The following is a 25,852-nucleotide window of genomic DNA, read 5'->3' as shown; positions in this document are numbered from 1 at the left end:
ATCCTTTACTACAGGATCCGGTGCTTTTATTTTGCCGCAGTGGTCCTTCCAAACACACTCACTTGTTTTTACTAAGTTTTATGGGTAAATCGGTAACACAATTCAAGTTGACCAAGCCTGTGTGGTGCAGCTTGACCGTAACATTTTAAGGTAGCTTTGGCCCTATTCGCCCAAACCCCTCATTTAAAAAAAATCTATTTTTGGCCTTCCAACAAATATTGCTTTACCATACCTCCCTGAATTCGCTAATGCAAGTGAAGTGTCTTCCCCTGACAGTGCAGCACTGGAGGAAAGGCCAGGAGGGGGCACATGCTCCTAAACTGCTTCCCATTATGCTCTATCATATGCACTCCGGTGTATCCAATAACAAATGCAATAATAAGGATTTCAATGGTTTTTACAGTTCATCTCCACACAAGTTGTTTCGTGAGCGTACTAAAGCGGGGGATTGACATCTTCAGGGACATTGCAGCTATGAAATAGAAGTGGGCGGGGCAGGTAGCCCAATATACTGACAAACATAATCATTGACATGCATCGAATGGCGACCTCAGGAATAGTCAGGATACAAAGAGAAGTTAAGAGAGACCATTGCGACGCTGGCGCGACGACATTACTAAAGCGGCCATGGTTAGACTTGATCGCGGCTTGTAAAGGAACAAATGTGCTGGAATAAACAGGCGGAGGGCTACAGTCGACTGTGGATGGAGACAGCCTAACTAACTAAATTGGACCTTTAACAAGAGCATCAGGGCCCATAAAAAAACATCTGTGTGGGCAAATCAGATTTGCAACTCAGACTTTGACGGAGCTCTGCATTGAGCATCTTTCTCGTTATAATTCTTTCACTAAACTGAAGTTGTCATAAAAATATAGTTGTCGAAAAAAACGGAAGGTTTAGACAAAACTGAGTGAAGATTTTGCAGATTGATTTATTCTTAGCACACATTCGTACAAGGACAAAAAAACTTTAATCTGATAAATAATGGTGACGTTGACGAGAGATATATTTACAATTTTTGTAGCAATGACTAAACAAGGTAAGTATGAAAGTCACACAAAAGCTTGCGGAGTGAAGGATCATTCTTTGGTTTCGATAACTGAAAGAAAGAACACAAGAAAAACAACGTTGTGAGTGAAACTTCTCTGCCGTCGCTAAAATCACACAAAGAAAGGACAATTATTTTATAGATCCCGTCCACACATCTACATTAGACCATTTTTATACTTGAAACTAGAGTTATTTCAAAGCGGGTTTTGGAATAGAGTTCTTTGTCAAGACGAGTGGATTTTCATTCGTTTTTGTTGTCCAAAGGATTGCATGAAAACTCTCGAAAACGCCAATTTCTAGTGACTTCTTCAAGATCATGATTTTCAAAAAACCTCCGCTTTGGCATTTTTTTAGAAGTTGAAGTATGGACAGAAAGCAAAAAAACTTCAATTTCATCCGTTTTTGACTTTCATGCGCAAAGGACAATTTCTAGCGACTTTCAAAAATATCCATTTTGTTATCGTCTTTCATCATCAGGTGAGTTTTTCGATCCACCAATGAGATTGCGAGTTTGGGAATGAAAACGAGGTTTTTAAATTTTCATTTAATCACAAATTGGAGTCCATCACAAGAAAGATTAAAATTAGTCAGTTTCCCAAGTTTGAGGTTCTGTTGTTTGATTGCAACCATGTAGAAAACTTTCAAAAATCGAAAACTTAGAGACTTTGTATGGATTTGGGGGACGCCATTTCAGAATTAGAGACATTTGTATGCAATTTGGGCGATCTTTGACAGGTCACAGCCTGGTTACTACGCAATGAAACAGAATCTAACTTGGTCAACTCATAATTTTTATGTGATCTTTCTGGCGATGGGGTTCATTTCTTCATATGACGCAATTTGAGCAATGTGTTAACTAGGGCCTAGCCCCTTTATGAACTTCCCAACGGGCAATAAATAAATAATGGAATAGACCCTTCTCCAAAATGGCGGCCGAAAATTCAAATAAGTTAAAATTAAAAACGTATACCAGCACTTGAAAGAGCACTTTTACTCTAGTAACCCTGCAAAGTTTCAGCATATCAGGTGTAATATCAGCTGAGAAAATGTAAGTTGACAAATGAAAAATTTACAGACGTTTGTATGACAGGCCTAGGGAGTATGACGTATACCCCGAGTCGTACAAACGTCTGTAAATTTGTCAAATTTCATCTTACATTTCCTAAGCTGACATAACACCGAATATACTGAAACTTTGCAAGGTTACTAAAGTAAAAGTGCTCTTTCCAGTGCTGGTATCAGTTTTTCATTCAGTTTAATTTTAACTCATTCAAATCTGTTCCCGCCATTTTGGAGAAGGGTCTATTAGCGCCCAAGATATGCTCACCTCCTGGAATGTTGACTTTGTTCGACACCAGGACATCAGCTTGAATGGCCGTCATGTTTACGTACATGGTGTCTGGATGCGACTAGACGTAAGAAAATAAAAAGAAAGATTAGGGAGCTTAAGCGACGGCAACGGCAACGAAAACGTCACCTGAAAATATAACTTTATTTCACTTGTGCTACTTCGCGATTATATCAACTGGCTCAATTTTTACAAAAATGGGGAACTATCCAGGAACCAAATTGGTAGGAGTGGCGTACGTGTTAAGAAACAAAATGAAAACTTCACCGTCCTGCGTTTACGTTCTCCACACAATCTTAAATGTGGTCATTTCATGTTGTTGCTTTGCAGAGGACGGCAAAGAAATGCACCAAAATGTTTCTTTTTTTTTGGTTGTTGTTAAAACAAACATAACTAAACTGAAGTCATGTTAAAACAAATCCTCATGTAAAGCGCATTGGAACATTCCGTCATGTAACATGCGCTGTATAAGCCATAAACACAGATACTATCAAAAGAACCGCATTACAGCCCGCTAACAATTTATTCAACTGGGAGTGAAATATATATGTGAACTGCAGATGACATTTCATATATTTCACTTTCATTTATTCACCTGCCTATAGGGGTGTATATACGACACACAAAATGACCAGCTCTCAGTTGGCTTGACAGATGAGTTGATAAAGCATTGCACGGTATCACAGAAATCATGGGTCGGACTCCTTTTCCTTTGTTGTTGTTGTTGTTGTTGTTTTTGTAGTTGATGTTGTTGTTGTTGTTGTTGTTGATGATGTTATTGTTGTTGCTGTTGTTGTTGTTTGGTCACGATTTCTGTTCGTAAGTGCTTTTACAACGCTTAAAAGCGTTCACAACTGCGATGGGCTCTTTTCATGTATTTTTAAATTTCCAATGGTTTTATCTCATTTGTTATATTACAGTTAACCTTAAAGGAGAACACAATACATATTTTGACACAACACTAAGGCTGCGTTCGATTGGCCGTATTCTGGAATAAGAATAAGCAGAATAGCTGTTAGATTTCTCTTTTTAAGTAACTTTGGGAAGACATTTCTGCAAACTTTGGCTGACAAATGGTAATTTAAAAACCGTTTTGTACTCCAGTAATTTCAAAAACGTCTTATGACGGATTTCTTGATATGTATTCCTATTCCGAAATAGGGTCAATCGAACGCACCCCAAGTATCTCGACAAATGCATTTTTCAGGCGCGCAGTCAGATTTGGCAATTTATTTATTGATTGATTTTATTTATTTACTGGGTAGGTCTGTCACTAAATAATAAATGAATAAATAAAATAAAATAAAAAAAGGTCAGTAGATGTTAAAAATTGCATTTTTAAATGCAGCCAGTGAACTGGACGATACAATTTTCCTTGGGAGATTATTCCATTCAGAAATTGTCCTTGGATAGAAAGAGTACTTATAATAATCTCTGGTAGCTATCGGCTGCTTGTAAGGCATACTCTTTGGAGCGAATTGAGTACAAATGATCTACTGGTTGGAGTTTGATATCTTCGTAGAAGACAAGCTTGTTTCGCATTTTATACAGCATTTAATACAGGTCCCTTTGATTACAGATATAATTGATATCAGAAACAGGCACTTTTGGTCAGAAATATCCAGTTACTCTTACTAGTGGCTCACTATATATCAGCTTCTACCTGGCCACAACTTCCAGTTACCATTTATCCGAACTGAACGATTCAAAAGGACTTTGTACAATATATACTTAGCGTTGTTTTAAATTAGTGAAATACATTCTGTCGTACATTTTAGATATATGATTGTATTCTTACACATGGTTGTACATTTGAACGTATGCCTCAAATGAAGATTTACAATAAAGACTTTTAACATTCGCGGCAATCGCTTTCACTCAACATTCCCACTCTGGGATAAAAAAAAAAAAACAATCAACTCCTCACTCTCAAAATCCCGATTGTTAAAATGTTTAATGCATCCTCTTGGATAATTATCCAAGGTTCGAAAATCACTGCTGCACGGGCGGTGAATGTAATGCAAATGTTAACAGTATCTGTTGGCAGACAAACAGCTCGCCAGTACACGCAGTTCCTGGTCTTTCAAGTCAGCTCTCCTGATAAAACTCTAGAGCTTTTACGGTTTATTTTTCGCGGGTTCCTTCTCAGGAATCTTCTTTCCACGAGGAACTGTTCCGTACACCATGTATGCCGCCAGTTCGTATTGCCTCTGGTACATGTCTTCCTCCACAGCCATCTTCCAGTATTTTTCCAACATCTCTTCGGTTAGATAACGATATTGGGGTTTTGTTTCCTTTTTCTCTTGACCTCCAGTTTTTTCTTCCTTCTTCACCGGATTTGATGTACCTGCCTTCTCCGGAGTAGCATCAAACACGCGATCCATATTGGAGAATCCGTCCAAAACCGTGCGTTTAACAGGTCTAAACGGAGTACCCATACGACCTGATGGACTACCAACTGGTTATACCTTTATACAATAATCCAAGGCACATGTAAGATTTCGTTAAATACCCATCAAAAGATTTCACGTCATTCAACGTTAAGGCGTGGTCGGCACCGTTTTCAATAACATGCACCATTTACACACACATGTACGATTTCATTTAATACAAGCGAAGACAACAACCAGCCAGATTCCAAGGCGTGGTCGAGTTTTCAGTACACAAACAACCTTCAAAGCCACCGGCCGATTGGGGATTTGACCGCTCACCTTTCGTTTGGCCTGTCACAATGACAGATTAAAACGAACATGTTAATCCTTTATAGTTAAGACTGTTAAGGGCGACTGAAGGCCGATTTAGACGGTACAACTTTTGCTTACCACTGTCGCATGCGATTTCTAGAGCTCGCGCTGCTCCCGTCATACAAAAAGTCGCACACAACTCTCATCATTCAACATTACCTATACCTACGATCGTATCGTGGTATTTTGAAACATGTTTTAAAATCCTACGACATCTTTTGTGACGTACACGACAGTCGTAAGCGAGTTGTAGGTTGATTTACACGAAGCAATTCGTGTCGTAGGCCTGTCGTAAGCTTGTCGCATGCGACGAAGTCGTACCGTGTAAATCGGCCTCGCCGCTTACGACTGTCGCGTACGTCACAAGAAAATGTCGTAGGATTTCAAAACATGTTTTAAAATCCTACAACAATCGTAGGTATAGGCAATGTTGAGTGACGAGAGTTGTGTGCGATGTTTTGCATGACAACGCAGTTATACGCACAATACTTTAGAAACAACAAGTTATTTGCGCCAAGAAAAGACCTCACTTTTCCCAAGTCACAACATGCTTGTGTTTTGGCCTGCTTGCGTGAGCAAATCACATTTGCGACTCAGACTTTGACGGAGCTCTGCATTGAGCATCTTTCTCGTTATAATTCTTTCACTAAACTGACATTGTCATAAAAATATCGTTGTCGAAAAAAAACGGAAGGTTTAGAGAAAAGTGAGTGAAAATTTTGCAGATTGATTTATTCTTAACACACATTCGTACAAGGAAAAAAACTTTAATCTGATAAATAATGGTGGCGTTGACGAGAGATATATTTACAATTTTTGTAGCAATGACTAAACAAGGTAAGTATGAAAGTCACACAAAAGCTTGCGGAGTGAAGTGATCATTCTTTGGTTTCGATAACTGAAAGAAAGAACACAAGAAAAACGTTGTGAGTGAAATTTCTCTGCCGTCGCTAAAATCACTCAAAGAAAGAAGAATTACGTTACAGATCCCGTCCACACATCTACATTTTAGACCATTTTTATGCTTGAAACTAGGGTTATTTCAAAGCGGGTTTTGGAATAGAGTTCTTTGTCAAGACGAGTGGATTTTCATTCGTTTTTATTGTCCAAAGGATTGCATGAAAACTCTCGAAAACGCCAATTTCTAGTGACTTCGTCAAGATCATGATTTTCAAAAAAACCTCCGCTTTGACATTTTTTTAGAAGTTGAAGTATGGACAGAAGGCAAAAAATCTTCACTTTTATCCGTTTTCGACTTTCATGCGCAAGGGGCAATTTCTAGCGACTTTCAAAAATATCCATTATGTTATCGTTTTGTTATCAGGTGAGTTTTTCGATCCACGAATGACACTGCAAGTTTGGGAATGAAGACGAGGCTCTTCACTGGAAAGTCTCTGGTATTACAGAGCGAAAACGTAAGATGAATTGCCCGTTCCGGAGTTGGAATGAAGACCGGGGACGAGTTTTTAAATTTTCATGTAATCACAAATTGGAGAAAGATCACATTAAAATTAGTCAGTTTACCAAGTTTGAGGTTCTGTCGTTAGATTGCAACCACGTAGAAAACTTTCAAAAATCGGGGAAAAAAATAGAGACTGTGTATTGACTCGGGGGACGCCATCTCAGAATTAGAGAAATTTGCATGGAATTTGGGCGACCTTTGACAGGTCACAGCCTGGTTACTACGCAATGGAACAGAACCTAACTTGGTAAACTTACTAATTTTTATGTGATCTTTCTGGCGATGGGGTTCATTTCTTCATATGACGCAATTAGAACAATGTGTGAACTAGGGCCTAGCCCCTTTCTGAACTTCCCAACGAGCAATAATGGAAAGCACCCAGGATATACCCACCTCCTGGAATATTGACTTTGTTCGACACCAGGACATCAGCTTGAATGGCCGTCATGTTCACGTACATGGTGTCTGGATGCGACTACATGCAAGAAAATAAAAAGAAAGATTGAATTTGAACCACGCCAACGAAACAAGATTCCGGTACCTTTAAGGACGGTGCCTACTAATACAGAAGTATTTTTGTGTGGTTTATGACTATGCGGGAAAAGCAGATCTTAGCTAGGGCTCTTGAAGCTTTATTATCTCTGAAAAATGCACGGTTACCCCAAATTTTCTTTTTGGATACCAAGAGAACTTGCTAAGTTCTGCTTTCTCAGCATAGGTTTAAACCGCGCAAAAATATCCGTGTATTAGTAGGCACCACCCATAGGAAACTTGAGTATCGTGTTGTTCACAAATTTCCAACGATCAGCACAATCATTTTTTTATGAGTTCCACCCCCTCCCCCCTCCCCTACACACACCCACCCACTCCTACCACAAGAATCATACTCAGTGTCCCATCTCAGGCTTCGCACGAACAACGAGAAGAAAGCAAGCATGGGCACCTGGATGTTCTGAAACATTTCAGATTTTCGTTGCTGTTGACATTGTTTTTTTGTTTTTATGGGTTTTTTTTTGGTTGTTGTTAAAACAAACATAACTTAACTGAAGTCATGTTAAAACAAATCCTCGTGTAAAGCTCATTGGAACATTCCATCATGTAACATGCGCTATATAAGCCATAAATACAGATATAACAAGAAGCGCATCACAGCCCGCTAACAATTTATTCAACTGGGAGTGAAATATATATGTGAACTGAGGATGACATTTCATATATTTCTGACTTTCACTTAAATTTATCTTTCACGAATATAGTCACGAATTCACAAAATGACCAGCTCCCAGTTGGCTTGATAGCTCAGTTGGTAGAGCACTGCACCGGTATCACAGAGGTCATGGGTTGGACTCCTTCTCAAGCCTGATATTGTTGTTGTTGTTGTTGTTGTTGTTGTTGTTGATGATGATGTTGTTGTTGTTGTTGGTGGTGATGATGTTGTTATTGATGTTGTTGTTGTTGTTGTTGTTGTTGTTGTTGTTTGGTCATGATTTCTGTTCGTAAGTGCTTAGGCGTTCACGACTGTGATGGGCTCTTTCATATATTTTTAAATTTCCAATGGTTTTATCTAATTTGTTATATTACAGTTAACATTAAAGCAGAACACAATACATATTTTGATACAACACTAAGGTTGCGTTCGATTGGCCGTATCCTGGAATAAGAATAAGCAGAATAGCTGTTAGATTTTTCTTTTTAAATAAACTTGGGAAGACATTTCTGCAAACTTTGGCTTACACATGATAATTTAAGAGCCATTTTGTACTCCAGTAAGTTCAAAATCGTCTTATGATGGATTTCTTGACATTATTGTATGTATTCCTATTCCGAAATAGGGTCAATCGAACGCACCCTAATTATCTTGGCCCGATAGATGCATTTTTCGGGCGCGCAGTCAGATTTATTATATTTATTATATTTTAGGTCTGTCACTCAACACCGAGCATTTTAAACCGCTCAAAATAATAAATAAATAAATAAATAAATAAATAAAATTAAAAATTAAAATTAAAAAAGGTCCGTAGATGTTAAAAATTGCATTTCTAAATGCAGCCAGTGAACTTGACAAATACAATTTCCATTGGGAGATTGTTCCATGGATAGAAAGAGTACTTATAATAATCTCTTGTAGCTATTGGCTGCTTGTAAGGCATACTCTTTGGAGCGAGTTGAGTGTAAATGATCTACTGGTTGCAGTTTGATATCTTCGTAGAAGACAAGCTTGTTTTGCATTTTATAGAGCATTTAATACAGGTCCCTTTGATTACAGATATAATTGATATCAGAAACAGGCAGCTTTGGTCAGAAATATCCAGTTACCCTAGTGGCTCACTATATATCAGCTTCTACCTGGCCACAACTTCCAGTTGCCACATATCCGCACTGAACGATTCAAAAAGACTTTGTACAATATATACTTAGCGTTGTTTTAAATTAGTGAAATACATTCTGTCGTACATTTTAGATATATGATTGTATTCTTACACATGGTTGTACATTTGAACGTATGCTTCAAATGAAGATTTACAATAAAGACTTTTAACATTCGCGGCAATCGCTTTCACTCAACATTCCCACTCTGGGATAAAAAAAAAAAACAATCAACTACTCACTCTCAAAATCCCGATTGTTAAAATGTTTAATGCATCCTCTTGGATAATTATCCAAGGTTCGAAAATCACTGCTGCATGGGCGGTGAATGTGATGCAAATGTTAACAGTGTCTGTTGGCAGACAAACAGCTCGCCAGTACACGTAGTTCCTGGTCTCTCAAGTCAGCTCTCCTGATAAAACTCTAGAGCTTTTACGGTTTATTTTTCGCGGGTTCCTTCACAGGAATCTTCTTCCCAGGAGGAACTGTTCCGTACACCATGTATGCCGCCAGTTCGTATTGCCTCTGGTACATGTCTTCCTCCACAGCCATCTTCCAGTATTTTTCTAACATCTCTTCGGTTAGATAACGATATTGGGGTTTTGTTTCCTTTTTCTCTTGACCTCCAGTTTTTTCTTCCTTCTTCACCGGATTTGATGTACCTGCCTTCTCCGGAGTAGCATCAAACATGCGATCCATATTGGAGAATCCGTCCAAAACCGTGCTTTTAACAGGTCTAAATGGAGTACCCATACGACCTGATGGACTACCAACTGGTTATACCTTTATACAATAATCCAAGGCACATGTAAGATTTCGTTAAATACCCATCAAAAGATTTCACGTCATTCAACGTTAAGGCGTGGTCGCCACCATTTTCAATAACATGTTCCATTCACACACACATGTACGATTTCATTTAATACAAGCGAAGACAACAACAAGCCAGATTCCAAGGCGTGGTCGAGTTTTCAGTACACAAACAACCTTCAAAGCCACCGGCCGATTGGGGATTTGACCGTTCACCTTTCGTTTGGCCAGTCACAATAACAGATTAAAACGAACATGTTAATCCTTTATAGTTAAGACTGTTAAGGGCGACTGAAGGCCGATTTAGACGATACAACTTTTGCTTACCACTGTCGCATGCGATTTCTAGAGCTCGCGCTGCTCCCGCCATACAAAAAGTCGCACACAATTCTCATCATTCAACATTACCTATACCTACGATCGCCGTAGTATTTTGAAACATGTTTTAAAATCCTACGACATCTTTTGTGACGTACACGACAGTCGTAAGCGAGTTGTAGGTTGATTTACACGAAGCAATTCGTGTCGTAGGCCTGTCGTAAGCTTGTCGCATGCGACGAAGTCGTACCGTGTAAATCTGCCTCGCCGCTTACGACTGTCGTGTACGTCACAAGAAAATGTCGTAGGATTTCAAAACATGTTTTAAAATCCTACAACAATCGTAGGTATAGGCAATGTTGAGTGACGAGAGTTGTGTGCGATATTTTGCATGACAACGCAGTTATACGCACAATACTTTAAAAACAACAAGTTATTTGCGCCAAGAAAAGACCTCACTTTTCCCAAGTCACAACATGCTTGTGTTTTGGCCTGCTTGCACAATACTTTAGAAACAACAGGCTATTTACGCCAAGAAAAACTTCACTTTTCACAAATCATAACGTGCTTGTGTTTATACCTGATAAACCAGTGTACTAAACTGAGGGAAGCATTCCTGTTTGTAAAAATTCATTCGATCGGCGAAAATATGTTGTGCAAGTTTTAATTCGACAGCAGTTTTGTACGAAAAAAGGAGTTACTTTAGCGATACGGGGTGCGGGGGAAGGGGGAAGCTGGCGTTAATATTTAACAATTAGATTATGAGCTTGAGATTTCTATCGCGTGATAGCTGATGAGAGTGCAGCCCGAATCAGCCATCATACATAGAAATCGAGAGCGAATAATCTAATTGTTTTAGTATAAATCTACTAGTCGTTCAAAACTTAACAAGTAAATTATGTATATCCTCATTGCAGACACTTCGAAAACGTGAGGAAGCGGCCGCCATTTTGTTGAAAACCGCTACTCACTATCTATCACAGAATAGATAGCGAGTAGCGTAGCCAATCAGAGAACGGCATTCGTGATAGAACACTAGTAGATTTATACTCATGTGTATTAGAGGAACATTTAGTGCACGTTACATTTGATCGGCCAGAAACGAGGTATGTCTGAGCTAAAATTTACATGGCCGGCTTGACCGGCGACCATGAGACAGTATTTTCAGCCTTGGCGTACGTTTCTCTAACTCCCGTAAAGATTTCGGACCCGAAAACTATTTTATGTGCACAAAATTAATTCCCAAAAATTCAATTTTTCATAATCATGTTTGAATGCAAAATCATTTTAAGTTCTCCAAGATTAAGAAACGCAACCGCCAATCTGTAGAGAAAGTGAGAAGTGATCATCGCAGTGAATTTTCCAATTTATGCAATTGGAAATTAGAAGCCTGAAAAAAATTCAGGCTTCAACGGGATTCGAACCCGTGACCTCCGCGTTACCGGTGCGATGCTCTACCAACTGAGCTATGAAGCCACACATTGGGAGCGAGGTCAATTGTAGGTTCCCTGTAGAGAAGGGCTAAGAAAATTAGTTTTCGGGTATGAAAGCTCTTATTGAGCTTTGAGAAACGCACATTAGTTGCTTAGTGTAATTGCTCAACACAAAAGGTTCAATTTATTGCCGGATCCACCCAACCTTGCACAATTCTGACGAAAAACATCTCCTAATTTGGCATCAAACGGAGCACGATCGTCATCCAAACTTTCGCAATCTATATCCAGCAGTGCTCATTTCCCATAACCTCGGGCATTAGTCGGGCTTTTTTTTTTCACTTTGTCCGTTCCAAGAGTCGGGCATTTGTCTAACTCCCCCCCCTTGGTGGTATTTACCGGTTTGCCTATTGCTAATGCTAAGGCGTTTGCTTGGGGAGGAGTGGGGAAATGGTGTCATAAAGAAATCAGTTTGCTTCATCGCAGACGTGTTTTCAATGGATTGCTATTGTTTCCAAGTAACTGAATGTTAATGACATTTATCCGAGCCACAGTTTCATGTCAACTTCAGTAACAAGCAATTAACTTTAAGCGATAACAAAACAATGTCATGTTTGAAACCAAATTTGGTCATTCTTCTTCGTGATGTGTTACGGCTAGATGTAACGACGGTATTAGGTAAAAAACAACAACATGTCCAGTTATTACAGCGTGTTCACGCTTCCGTCACAAACAGTTGCCGCAGTCATCGCTATTATCTTTTTCTAATAACGTAATTGCTAAGCACCTGCAAGATTTCATTTTTTACACCCAGTTGTTAGGCGTTGCCCAGTTTTTACGCCATAAACGATCCTCAAAGACAGCGCCAGCAACGTGCAAGAGTTTCATGTCAAACAAGTCCAAATAAGGACAACCGACAGCAACAACACACCAGGTCGTAAGGTTAAGGTCAAGGTTTTAAACCGTAAGTGATTTTTTACCTCCATTTCTAAAGGGGAACTGTTATGGATGTTTTGCCTTTTTGGTGAAAATGGTGCAACGCTACCCTCACTAAGTTACAAAATTCCAGCACATTTTAGAAACGAAAATGCGAGAACTTGAAGAAACTTTTGCCTAACGTTTTCTCAAGTTGCGACTTATTCCTACCCGTTCGTCTGTGGCCAGAGACAATCATCAACAGTTTTACCACACTGATGTCAGTGATAATTTAAACAAAACTGCACCATTATTTCTATGTTTCTGTTGATAGAAGAACTACTGCACTCATCAAAGAATTAATTTCAACAACAACAAACAACGCTGTATTAGGTGTGGTCGCGGTTACGTCACAAAATGATTTTCAAAGTTAATAACTTCCTTTTTCCGAGTTTACCTGTGTTACTCACTGAATAACTCACCATTCTCACTCATTCACCAGGCTAAAAAATATATCATCACATTTATTCCATTGTGCATATCCCACACACTGACATTCATATTCTAGCAGTATGCTGGATGTTTGTCCCATGAACCTAGTTTAATGGCCTTAGCCCCCACGAGTCTCCTGTAGCTCAGAGCATCCGAACTAGTAATCGGTAGGTCTTAGGTTCGACTCCTAATAGGAGCACTCGGATTTCCTTATCTGAGGTTGCCTGTGTCACTCACTGAATAGCTCACCATTGCCGTTAATAGCATTGTTAATAAAACCAACTTATCAAAGAATTTTAAAATTTAATACAGAAAAAAAAGGAACAAACAACGCGGTTTTTGGGCGTGGTCGCGGTTCACGTCACAATTTAATACAGAAAATCAACAACAACAAAAAGAAACAAACAACGTTGTTTTTAAGTGTGGTCGCGGTTCACATCACAATTCAATACAGAAAAACAACAACACAAACAAACAACGTTTTTTTTAGGCGTGGTCGCGGTTCACACCACAAAATGATTTTCAAAGTTGATGACATTGTTAATAACACCAACGCGAAGCATTTGCACGATTTCATTTAACACACACACAAACAAACCCAGTCTGCAACACTCTGTTAAGAGTGAAGACTTAATTGGTAAATAAATAACCCAGCTTATTACGGTGAGGTGACGTTTCAATAAAGTATATACCTTTTCATGCCTTTTTCAGCAGAGAGATACTTTAAGTTTTATCTTAACAATGCAAGGCAATTAGCCAAACCTACCTAGACTCTCCTTAATGTTTCAAATCCTTGCGGAATTTGACAGCCACAAGTTTACAAACCGGGAAACTTTATTGCGCAACGGAATACTGTCTGACTCTCAATATTTACACCGTTTAAGTACACTGTGAAATCAGACTTACCATAAACTCTTCGTAAAATGTATCGCCAAGAGCCTCACGTACTCGGTCATTTACCAGGGGAAATGAACGGACAAAGAACTAAGAACAAATCAAAACAGGGAACTTAAACAGCGACGACGGCAAAGCCAAAGAAAAACGTCACTTGAAAATAACAACATTATTATTTTCTTTATGCTACTTCGCCATTGTTTCAACTCGTTCAACTTTTACAGAAATGGCGAACTACCCAGGAACCAAATTAGTTGGAGTCGCGTTCAAGTTAAGAAAGGGAATGAAAAATCCCGGGGGGGGGGGGGGGGGCGGTTACTCCTCGGAATTCTCGGTAGGGGTGTGCCGTCCGGTTCTCCAAATTGTGACCCCATTTCTGACCAAAACATACCATTTTCCACACCCGTTTTCAGACCTGGCTTGTAGCGTAATTAAGCTTTACATCAGTGCCGAAGTCAAGAATTGGTAAAATTCACCCGAAAATTCAGCTCGAATGATATATTTTGGATACTTCTCTTTCTCTACTACTCATTTGGAGTTGAAAAGTCAAACACCCTTATACGCTCTCGTGGTTTCCTCGAAAACCATACCCGATTTAAGTAATAACGGTCAAAATCTTTACCCCTTTTCGGACCAAAACGGCTAAAAAACCATACCCTTTGGGGCGACACATACCTGTATACTATTACTATATACTATATACCAATTACTTGAAACGAGGCTTTTCTTACAGTGGGGCCATGTTATGGAATAACTTGTCCAAAAGCTTAAAAAATCCTTCATCCGTTGAGCATTTTAAGCGAAATATCAAGAAGTTAGCTGATATATCGGATTCCCACACAGCAATCTTGTAAAGCAGTTGTAATTAGTTTTAGTTTTTAACTTAAGCTTAACTGATGATTTTCCGTGTATAAATAAAGATTATATAGCTTATATAAGGGAGTACCCCCCCCCCCCCCGGGAGAAAAATTCACCGTCGTGTGTTCACGTTCTCCACAAAACCTTGAATTTGGTCATTTCACGTTGTTAGGGACCTTAAGCAGAGACGGCGACAACGCCAACGAAAACGAAACTTAAAAGTTACATTCGCGTTTTCTGAATAAATTTGTGATAATTTCTACTCATTCACTTTGTGTAATGTGGCCGAACTATCCAGGAGATAACATCGTAGGGGCGGCTTTTAAGTTCAGAAAGAGAAATGAAAATTAACTATCATGCGTTCACGTTCTCCATAAAGGCTGGTTTCCATATGATCGCGGATCGCAGATCGCAATAAGGTCTGCGATCATCGCAGACGATCGCAGAAGATAGAACCATGTTCTATCTAAAGGCTGGTTTCCATATGATCGCGGATCGCAGATCGCAGATCGCAGATCGCAATAAGGTCTGCGATCGTCTGCGATCATATGGAAACTACTTCTGCGATCGTCTGCGATCCTGCGATCGTGATCGCAGACGATCGCAGAAGATAGAACCATGTTCTATCTCCTGCGATCAATTGCGATTGTTTGCGATCTGCGATCGTCTGCGATCATATGGAAACCAGCCTTTAGATAGAGCATGGTTCTATCTTCTGCGATCGTCAGCGACCACGATCGCAGGATCGCAGACGATCGCAGAAGTAGTTTCCATATGATCGCAGACGATCGCAGACCTAATTGCGATCTGCGATCCGCGATCATATGGAAAACAGCCTTTAACATTGAATGTGATCATTTCACGTTGTTGTTTTGCGAAGGACGGCAAAGAAATGCACCAAAGTTTATAACGCACGTGCAAAGCCAGTGTTTTACTAATTAAAACTATTGTTTCCTGACTTTTTCGTCACCGTCGTCGTCGTGGCTGCTTAAGCTCCCTTTTGTTGTATTTATCACCGCGTTATTCCGTTACGTTTTCTGGGTTACATTCCGCACGCCTTCACTTTCGCGCCTTATGTTAATTTGTTTCGTTTTTAATTCAACTTGTAAGTAGTTTCAGATTCATTTCAAGTTTTGCCAGCTTCCTCAGCGCATCAACATTGGTAAGCCTTTTAGATTTTTCTCTTGCTTTCGTATATTTTTCCTTTTTCGGTTCTCCGTTTAGTTATTGACCCTAACTTAAAACGGGCGACACACCTGGCGATTTTCTACGCCGATCGTGGCGAATTTGATCGCCAGCAAAAATCGCAAGCGATTTTCGCCACCGATTGATGCGGAAACTCCTGGTGATTTTTTTTTCACCGATCGAGGCGATGTGGCACTTCAACATTGTTCATGTGATAAAATCGCCCAACCTGATCGATTGAAATCGCGAGAAAGGGCACACTTGGCGAATGCCGGCGAATTTAACTGACATACCAGATATCGGCGATATTATACGCCGATCGCAGCGATCGGCGTATAAAATGGTTAGGTGTGTCGCCGGCTTAAGGTAGGTATTTACTTCACAAGAATGGTATTCCAAATACAATGCTGATTTCAAATTGTACATTTCGTTCGCCCTCGCGCCGAAACAAGTACTTTTCACTTCATTCTGCTTATTTGGCTGTACCAGGCGGTCGATTGAGAATAAAATCTTGAAGTAACTAACCAAATGAAAGCTACTAAGCAGTACTTTCCTGTGGTGCAGTTTGTTATAGTGTATATGGTGATTCTAACTTTTGAGTCTGTGGATGAAATCCTAAAGTGTGACCATTCGATGAAAGCTACTGAGCAGTACTTTCCTGTGGTGCTGTTTGTTATACTGTATAAGGTGGTTCAAACTTTGGAGTCTGTCGATGAAATTCTAAAGTGTGACCATTCAGATGAAATTTTCTGAATAGTACTTTCCTGTGGTGTTGTTTATTATGCTAAACAAGGTGGTTCTAACTTTTGAGTCTGTGGATGAAATCCTAAAGTGTGTGACCATTCAAATGAAAGCTACTGAGCAGTACCTTCCTGTGGTGCTGTTTATTACGCTGTACAAGGTGGTTCTAACTTTTGAGTCTGTGAATGAAATCCCAAAGTGTGACCATTCAAATGAAAGCTACTGTGCAGTACTTTCCTGTGGTGCTGTTTATTGTGCTGTACAAGGCGGTATTAAACTTTTAGGTGTAGATAAAATCCTAAAGTGTGGCCATTCAAGCAGTACTTGTTTCCCAGTACTGTTAAAAGGCTAATTATTGTTTACCATCTCCGCTCATTTTCAGACTGAGATGAGCTGCTGCTGTCAGATTGACTGCATTGATGGATCAGTGATTGCTGCTTACGATAAGACTGCCTCTGTTTAATCTAAATCAACGACGCTACATGACAATGACACAAGGTTTGTTAATATTTATCTACATCTCAGCTGTATACATGTAATAATATGGTACTGTTCATTTTCTTTCACATGGGAATTTGAGAACTTTTGGAGAATTTATCTTCTTGTTGGTACAGTACATATATACTCTTACATGAAGGAGTTTATGATCAGTAGCGAATTTCTTCTTGTATTATATCATTATTTGACTAAACAATGAAAGATAAGAACTGTGGAAAGAATTTGTATGCTGATCAGCTTAAAGGACCAAAGACCCATGCAACACGTACCTCTAAAGCGATTCCTGACTGCCTTTGACTGTCAGCATGCAAAGTGTTTCCCATGGCAAAGAGGAGTCCATGAACAGCTCGTAACTGCAATGAAGTAAAATTATGATGATTTGTGATAGAGCCTGTTTTAATTGAGTGTCGAAAGTAATTGCGTTTTGCTTTGGTTTTGCATTACTACGCTCTGTGATTGGTTGATAAAGCTCGCGCCACTTTCTCAACCAATAAGATGTAAAACCAAAACCAATCGTGCCTAGCTTACACGGTTTTCCACCGCTTGGCGCCAGTTACATGTATTTGCTTTGAATCCTGATTGGTTTATTGCGCTGTTTACATCTGTTGTGATTGGTCAGGGTAATAACGTTGGTTTTGGTTTTACGACACTTGATTGATAACTGCTCTAACTTAAGGTTATTTTCTCCTACAAACAAGCACTGTAACCTATCTTTTTAATCACGAGTGAAATAATGAGGAGCGCAGGGAATGATGGGAAGGGGAATAAAAAAGGGGGTTCCCCTTTTCTCGCTCATCCTGTCGTGCTCTGCGCCAATTTTTCTCCATTACGATTTTTCACTCCCATTTTTTATACGCGAGCCTCTGAGGAGGAAAGAGGGACTCAAGCTTATGAGACAAATCCCACTCCTAGAGCAGCAAGAATTTTGGCTAAGACTTGTAAAATTAAGATAAAGTTTGCCTAGCTGACATACATTTCACTTAGCAATAAAGCAATTTTTGTAGCTTTGAACAAAACTCCAGACTTATTTCCATTTTTTGCAGACTTTGTCTTTATTTAAGATACTTTTTCTAGGTCTGGAAAACTAGTTTGCGTGTTTCCACACTTTTGTAAGAATTCCTGTCCATTTCTCAAGAGATATTAAAATGACATATTTGTTTAATTTACCTGGACAAGACTTTCTGCTGTTTTAGCTGACTCTTTGGCCAAAATGCTAAATAAAAAGAAAGAAGAAACAATGATATATATATTATTATTGTCAAAAGAAACTCCATGAAATGTGGGAACATTAGAACTGCACATTTCTTAACATGTACATGTAGTATAATGTTAAAGTCAAAATTGTAAATTATTAATTTTGACTAACACTGCAAAATCCTGTTAAAATTCAAGAAGCTTTGAAACACCTTATTAGGTGAAAAGTTTGCAGAAGAAAATAAATTTTAAACAAGCAAAAATTAGCTGGTATCTTACAGTTTCAAAGGATGCTTCGTCAACACAGCAGATAATTTGGTAAAAAGATTCATCAAGGTCTGAAAAGTGCCAAACTTTGCTGACAGAGACACTTCTGCAGTACTTTTGCAATGTCAGTTGAAGTTGTGAAGTTCAAGAAGACTAGCTGTTTTAACCAACTATGGATCTCACCAAACAGAAAAAAAAGTTGAAAAGTAGTCCACAAATAGTAATAATAATAATAATAATAATAATAATAATAATAATAATATGATGATGATGATGATGATGATGATGATGATAACTGTCTCACCCAATCATTTTGGCTGCAGCACCTTGCTGTACAAACACAGGGAGTGGGGCCTGGAGCTGAGGTGCATCAGGATCTGAAAAATCAAGAAAGAGCAAATTATTTTACTTTTTGGGGAAGAAATATGAACGTACTCGTGGTATAAAATGAAATACATAAGTCAGATTTATATTGCATCCACTTGGCTGTGAGAAATTAAAATTCAGGGTATCTTCAAGAGGATAAATTATCATCAGAAGGGATATAAAATGTGGAAAAAACATGGGGAAGTACAGTATAAGGTATTCTTGGATTATAGAGTGTAAATATGGGAGTACTAATTTTTTGAAATGGAGTTTCCCAATGGAGTACCCCCGGGGATAAAAGCAAACATTATGTAACCCATAATGTTATTTATGTCGCGACATGATGCCTGCGTGATAACCCGTTGAGGTTATCGGTGCTAGGTACCAAGATTGCGTAAAGTCTAACCAATGAGGTCTTAGGGCCTCTGACTAGGTCTATAGTCAAGATTCCTTGTTAAAAGCAACCTTCCTTCCCTTGCCATCAGTCCGGGGTACATGTAAATATAGGGATACTCTTTGGACGGGGGGGGGTATAGGAGTACCTCTGAGGTAAATATAAAGCAGAATCTGTGGTTGTAAATTTACCTGAGTTCTTGCTTGGGGATAATTAATTTTAGGAGTATTCCTGTGAATCATTACGCAAACAGTGTAGGAGTGTGGTGGAACATATATACAAAAGGAAAAAAATTTCCTAGGGAATAAATCCGGAGGTCATGGGTTCAATTCTCTCCAAGGCTGGGGATTTTTCTCTGCCTTGTGCAATATACCCTTTCCTTACTAGGGCTAATGCTCAGTTGGGGAGATTCATGGGTTTACTTTATCAATTTAACATACACTGCAAAGTTAATAATTTGATCCATCATTTGTGTCCTTAGTGCTAGCATCACAACATTTTTGTACCCTTTATAAATTCACAAACCTGATAAAGTGGTCTCTGAGCTATCCTTGATGTCATCCTTAGTGGGTTTGAGCAGTCCAACCATGCCTTTTAGCAGTGAGTTTTGTACATCATACTGCATCAGGTCTTTGATTAGTTCGCAGGCCTCGTACTGCACTTCAAGATGCAGAGATCTAAGCAGCATCAACACTGGTTCCACTATTGTAGGGTTTGCTGTTCCAACTATGGGCTGTTTACAAGAAAGTAAGAACAAAATCATTCAGACACGTAATATGTCAAACACAAGAAAGCATGTTTCATAAGATATCCAAACACTGAGAAGTAGGTTGAAAAAACGATGCAGCTGACGAATTTTTTTTCTTTAAATGACTTCAAGTGTTTGATATAGCTTCTCAAATGATCAATAATTCTTGGACAAATTCAAGGCTAAAGTTGGCAAATTTTTATGGTGATTAGGAACACATATCCAACCAAGGTCACAGTATTAATTTTCTTTGTTTTCTCTTGATGAACTATTAATGAGTTTGAGAAAAAGTATTAATGATAAATAAAAGTTCTAAATAAATTAACAGCACAACTACTGAACATTATTAGAGGCTAATATGTAAAAAGGTCAAGAAAACTAATGTGTCATCCAGTCGTCATTGGAGCTCTGCAATCTTGCATTTAATTGTGTAATGTCAGCAAATGATATGGGGTCTATGGTCTGTACATGCAGGTGGTGCTACAGTGCAAATAGTTCCAAGGATAAGGATATTCTTACTTCAAGTTGGTGACTATTAATAATAATAATAATAATAATAATAATAATAATAATAATAATAATAATAATTTATAATAATAATAATAATAACAGCTTGATGCTCTGGGGAAACAAGGCCACCTATACAAACTTATGATGTGAGACATGAACAAATAATAATAATAATAATAATAATTTTTCTGTACAGGAGTTAGTCTAATTTGTACCAACCTGCACGATTCTCAAGGTCTGTGCTGCCATTTGTTGAGCTTTTGGAGACACACACTTTAACAGAGCAATCAATGCCTTGTAGACTTGGCCCTCGTACTTTGGGTTTCCCTGAAAAAACAAAAATCATCATCACAATCATCATCATCATCAATCTTTATTTACCCTCGGATTGTAGAGTAGCTTAATGCAGCTAATGTCTCTGAGCATTTTCCCACCCAACCATGATAATATACACACAAAGACCAGACCACAACACCGGGAACTACATCTTCTACTCTTTGCGAACAGTGAGTGGGTTCTTTAACGTCCCACAGAGTTATTTACAAACAAGGTTTGTGAGACGGGGCCTATGGTTTATCGTCCTTATCCGAGAAGACTAGAAAGTCTAACCATTTGCAGCTGTCAGAGCAAAGGCAGCACTTTCTCCTCAGTTATTTAAAGACCCTGGGTGGTGGTCCAGCCGGGATCATCACTTTCAAGTTCAGTTTTATTAAATACTTATGGAATCAGCAAAGTACTTATAGCAGAGAACAGTCAGTTATAATGTATTAAGTACAGCGCACATGTATTAAGCAAAGGGCACAAGTTTTTCCAAAGCAAAACTACAAAAACACTCTTAGAAGCAGAAAAAGTATCGTCACAACTACAATTGATGAAATTGTATCTATAATAAATAATTTATTATTTATTGTGTACTTTATTAATATGTACTTTACTAATGAAGTATACTCAAATTTTTACTACTTGAAAAAGTTACTGTAACTTTGTGAAACAAAATTTTATGATATCTAGTAAAAAGATGAAGGAACAAATGTCTCACACTTGAAAGTTGTTGCAGCAAATTTCTTGCACAATCCTGTGTCTCCTCAGAATTCGACTTAGCCAGGCATTCTGCAACAGCTCTGATACCTTTAAAAAACAGTTTAAAGGAAGTTAACAAAATAATTAATGAATACTGACATTTACCAATTATTAAGGACACCCAAACTTCTACAACTATGCTCCAATTAGGAAAACAAGCCATGTTGAGGACTTTATTAATTACCCTTGTCCAGAGTTAACATGTCAATAAAAATATTGTACTGTTAAAGGCCTAGATCCTAAGTTCGACCATGTCACTCCTGTGTGTTATAACCTCCACTGGTTGCCAGTGAGCTTCCAAATTTCTTGAAAGGTTATTTTAATAATTTACAAGATGCCTATTCTGGCATTTACGCGTGATGCTGTGGCTGATTTATTTGCATTGTACGCTTTGCAGATTTTTAAAGCTATCCTCCCTACGCAATTGAATTATTGCGTTACGGTACTCGAGATCATACCGGAAATATCTTTCTGAAAATGTCATGACAGGGCCAGATACATATCTGACTCACCCACCAAGATTTAGGGCTATTTATATTTCCTATTTATCCATTTGCATTACATTATTCGAGATCATACCGTAAATTGTTTTCAGAAAACGTCATGACCCGGACAAGATCATGACTCAGAAGACAGAAGACAACATTATTCTTGAAGACAAAAATTAAAGACAGACAAAACATTTTCCAAAATGAACACAAAAACTTTAAGTAGAAATTGACAATCAAACCTTCAACTTTTTTTATGAAGTGGATTCCCAGTAACATTTAGACAACAGTTCGACAAAGCCCGTGACAGCGCAGGTAAGGTTTTAAGCTTGACCTTTTGTCTCTACATTGCAAAACACCAGCTGGCCTCTCAATACCAAATTTCTTTGCCGCAAGCTGTCCATTTTCCACCGTTTTAACTGTCGAGTGCTTCTTAGAAGCTATTCTTTCGATTCACCGCTTCAAAAGGGTTAATTTTCCTTTTGAAAACGGCATAGTTGAGTCTACAACATGTAAACAATATGGCTGGCACAAAAAAAAAAAGATAGGGAACCCACTTTTAGATGTGGTATGCCCTCAGGGCAACCTGTGTAATAAGACTTTACTTGGTCAGTCACCTCTGTCAATACATGTATATCAATAATTTAATATCAATAAGGAAACAATCATTCTGCCTATCACTTAATATGCTCAGATGATGGAATTTTACTAGACTTCCCTCATGGGAAAATGTTGTGATCATTTAGTGATAGGTTTTTGGCTGTTGCGGCTTCCACATTGTGGAATGCTTTCCCTCTTGTGACATGGAAAACTAGATCACTTCACCATTTTAAATCCACACTAAATTAGCTTTCGGTGCCTAGTAATGTATAATACTTTAGTTTTCATGCTGAAATGCACCTTTGATCACTCTATGTTATGTTATTAATTATTATTAATTATTAAAGAAACAAAAATGTGCAAAAATACCAACTGCAGCTGTCTGCTGAATGTCTCATTTCAGTTGAACATTGTACAGTACAATTATATTAACAATAATCCAAGAAATACTCAGGACCCAGTTATCTCAGTCAGTAATCAAAAGAATTAACTGATCAAAAACAATGCTTATTGCAACACTTACCAAAGCTCTCACAAATCAGTTCCTTGTATCTTCTTCCTGAGTTTGACACACACATTAGCAGTTTTAGGGCTTGAGCTTTGTCCTCCTAAACAAAACAACAACAACAACAACAACACAAGCAGTGAAACTGTCAAAGGACACAGTGCATTCATGTAACCGACCTATATGGTGTATGCCACATTTCAGATTGGTTTTTTTCTTTTATTGTTGTTGTTTAAGCTCAGATTCACCAGAGTTTTGGTATGTGGCCTTAAATTCCTTCAGGAGATGTTGCCCCAATGTTTTATCCACTGCTTTGCACTTCATTTTGTGATTATAGTATTTAAGCTAGCTTTTGCACGTCTTCAAAAAGCTAGTTTTTTGAACAGCTTCAAAAACATTCCTGGAAAAGTGTGTGTCAAAGAGAGTTCATAACAATGATGCTTTTGTGAATGTTGGAAATGAGCATACGAGAAAAAGATTTAACACCCCATACTAATAAGTAGGAGGTTTTATCAGGTTTTAAAAACACTGTACGTGATGTTTAATCAACATTTGATAGGTCAATGGGCTTATGAAATATTTAATAAATGAGTTTTTGAAGTTATTATCATGCATAAATAAAGACTGTCTGTCTGCCTGTCTGTCTATTTAGACTCTGCAAGTCTCTGGCCTTGATATAAAAGGTTAGCAAACATGAAAATTACAAGTAAGCTGGACATTAAGAAAACACTTTATTAATCTGTTATTTACCTCTTTTGCCTGCTTAAGACCAAGAATTTCGAGGACAGTGAGGACACCACCAACTTCTAAAAACTCTGCCAGAAACTTATGCCTGAAATAGAGATCATCACAAAAGAATGATGAACAAGTTCAATATTCTCACATTTCACAGGTGGCAAAGAAAGACTCACCCACTGGATGACCCAACGAATATAGTGATGGCCTGAAGTTGCAGTTGAACACATGTCCCAAGCATATATCTTTATTGTGTAAGAGTTCAGCCAGTCAAGGTATTTTTCCGTCTCATACAAAGATCACGGTCACAGTCACAAATCATTGTTTAGCTGTTCCAGCTCTCAGTGTACTGCAGGAGATGAGAAGGGTAAGAGGAATGAAAATGAGAGGGGACTTCATTCCTCTCGCACATTCATTTGCATCTCCTGTGGTACACCAAGAGCTGGAACAGGCTAAATATCACTGCTTAGCCTGTAAGAAAACAGAAAATCTTATACTTATTTAGGCTATAAGAACAAAATATGTGTGAAATAACTGTTGATAAGGTGCTGCAAGTGACATGTCCCCTAATTTAGACCTTCCCAAGACAGATTACCTGCGAACATGTTAGCTAAAAAAAATGTCAATCAATCCCTGGTTGACCAACTGCTGACCAAAAAGCCTGAGGACTCTGGGTATGAGATTGTGTACCGATACACTTTTTGTTACATACTGCAATCTCGTACCCAGAGTCCTCAGGCTCTTTGGCCAGCAGTTGGTTGCCAGGAGAGACTCTGGAGAATTAAAAAAAATAACATTTTGTTGATTGGTTGCCCTGTAATGGCTTGCATTGTTTAACTGTAGAAATCCTGTGGTAATAAAATACATGTACCAATATCCCAATCTCGTAACCAGAGTCCTCTGGCTTTTTGGTCAGCGGATGGGCACCAGTAAAGACTCTGGAGAACTCGAAAAATTTTAAATTTTTTTATTAGCTGCAACGTAACAATTTGCATTGTTTTACTGCAGAAATCCTGCGGTAATAAAATTCCAGTACCCCAGAGTCTCTCCTGGCAACAAACTGCTGGCCAAAGAGCCTGAGGACTCTGGGTACAAGATTGTGCACACTGCAGTCAGCTGACTTTCAGCCATAACACATGTCATATATGATAACATCTTGTCTGATTGACTGCTTTTTTTAGTGTGGGGGGGGGGGGGGCGGTGGGAGAGGGGGAAGATGGGTTGTTCTTTGTAATATTATTATTCGCAACACGTTGACATTAACTGGCTATTTATAGTCTGTCAAATATTTAGTAAAACTTAAACTAAGGCAAGCTTACTGAAAAGGATACGTAAGTCGTAACCAAGCAGTCAGTCTTGTAAGAAACAAGCTCGCTGCGTGAGCAAATTCAAGTTCCAACTCTGGACCAGTTTTACCTTGGTTTACGGCGATAAAATCCTGAAGAATCTTTGATCGAACGCTCTTCGAACCATGGTCCCATTGCTGCAGTAATTTTGTCACAGCCGCCTGGTCGCTTTTCATTCTGAAAATACAAGTTAACGTTTTACACATCTGTTTTATGACTGGCCAAATTATTTATTAGCTCAAGTTACGCTCAGTTACTTACTTTTAATGGCTCGGTCACAGAGTCAAAATAGAACTGAGATTGACGAAAATTACCCTTAAATGGCTCTACTACGAACCAAAGTTTAAAAAGTACCAATTAATTAAGTATGTTACCTCCTGTACAGCGGTTAAAGAGATCAAAATAAGGCAAATTATGGCTCGTTTTGAGTTTCATCAGCCGCCATATTTGTTGACAATGGTAACTACAAGCAATACCGATGACCAAACTGATTTGCGGCTCAA

General features: G+C 38.6%; 1 protein-coding gene across 2 annotated transcripts; it reads right to left on the bottom strand.

The window, feature by feature from the left end:
* Positions 1-914: 914 nt before the first annotated feature.
* LOC146475329 (armadillo-like helical domain containing protein 1) lies at positions 915-25,847 on the bottom strand. Of its 2 annotated transcripts, XM_085115722.1 has the most exons (15): positions 25,724-25,847; positions 25,335-25,526; positions 24,180-24,248; positions 24,019-24,100; positions 23,287-23,371; positions 21,635-21,723; positions 20,815-20,922; positions 19,863-20,070; positions 18,882-18,954; positions 18,284-18,329; positions 17,386-17,469; positions 13,847-13,924; positions 6,999-7,080; positions 2,379-6,041; positions 915-1,100 (listed from the first exon to the last, which is right to left on the bottom strand). In XM_085115722.1, the coding sequence occupies exons 2-14, from the start codon at positions 25,523-25,525 to the stop codon at positions 6,022-6,024; spliced, it is 1,215 nt and encodes a 404-aa protein (XP_084971848.1). In that variant the 5' UTR covers position 25,526; positions 25,724-25,847; the 3' UTR covers positions 915-1,100; positions 2,379-6,021. The 2 variants fall into 2 exon arrangements, with proteins under 2 accessions (XP_084971848.1, XP_084971849.1); XM_085115723.1 differs by lacking the exon at positions 2,379-6,041.
* Between the last annotated feature and the right edge of the window lie 5 nt (positions 25,848-25,852).

This window comes from Pavona decussata, unplaced genomic scaffold, assembly GCF_977016875.1.
Source record: "Pavona decussata unplaced genomic scaffold, jaPavDecu1.1 SCAFFOLD_84, whole genome shotgun sequence".
Lineage (NCBI taxonomy): Eukaryota > Metazoa > Cnidaria > Anthozoa > Scleractinia > Agariciidae > Pavona > Pavona decussata.
This window is presented reverse-complemented; position numbering and strand designations above follow the sequence as displayed.

What these genes read in the sequence shown, in the direction of transcription:
- LOC146475329 (XM_085115722.1), bottom strand. Translation starts at nt 25,525, where the DNA reads ATGAAAAGCGACCAGGCGGCTGTGACAAAATTACTGCAGCAATGGGAC. An exon ending in TTCGTTGGGTCATCCAGTGG is followed by an intron (nt 24,101 to 24,179) that starts GTGAGTCTTTCT and finishes TCTCTATTTCAG; the next exon opens with GCATAAGTTTCTGGCAGAGT. An exon ending in AGACCTTGAGAATCGTGCAG is followed by an intron (nt 20,071 to 20,814) that starts GTTGGTACAAAT and finishes TCTTGTAAACAG; the next exon opens with CCCATAGTTGGAACAGCAAA.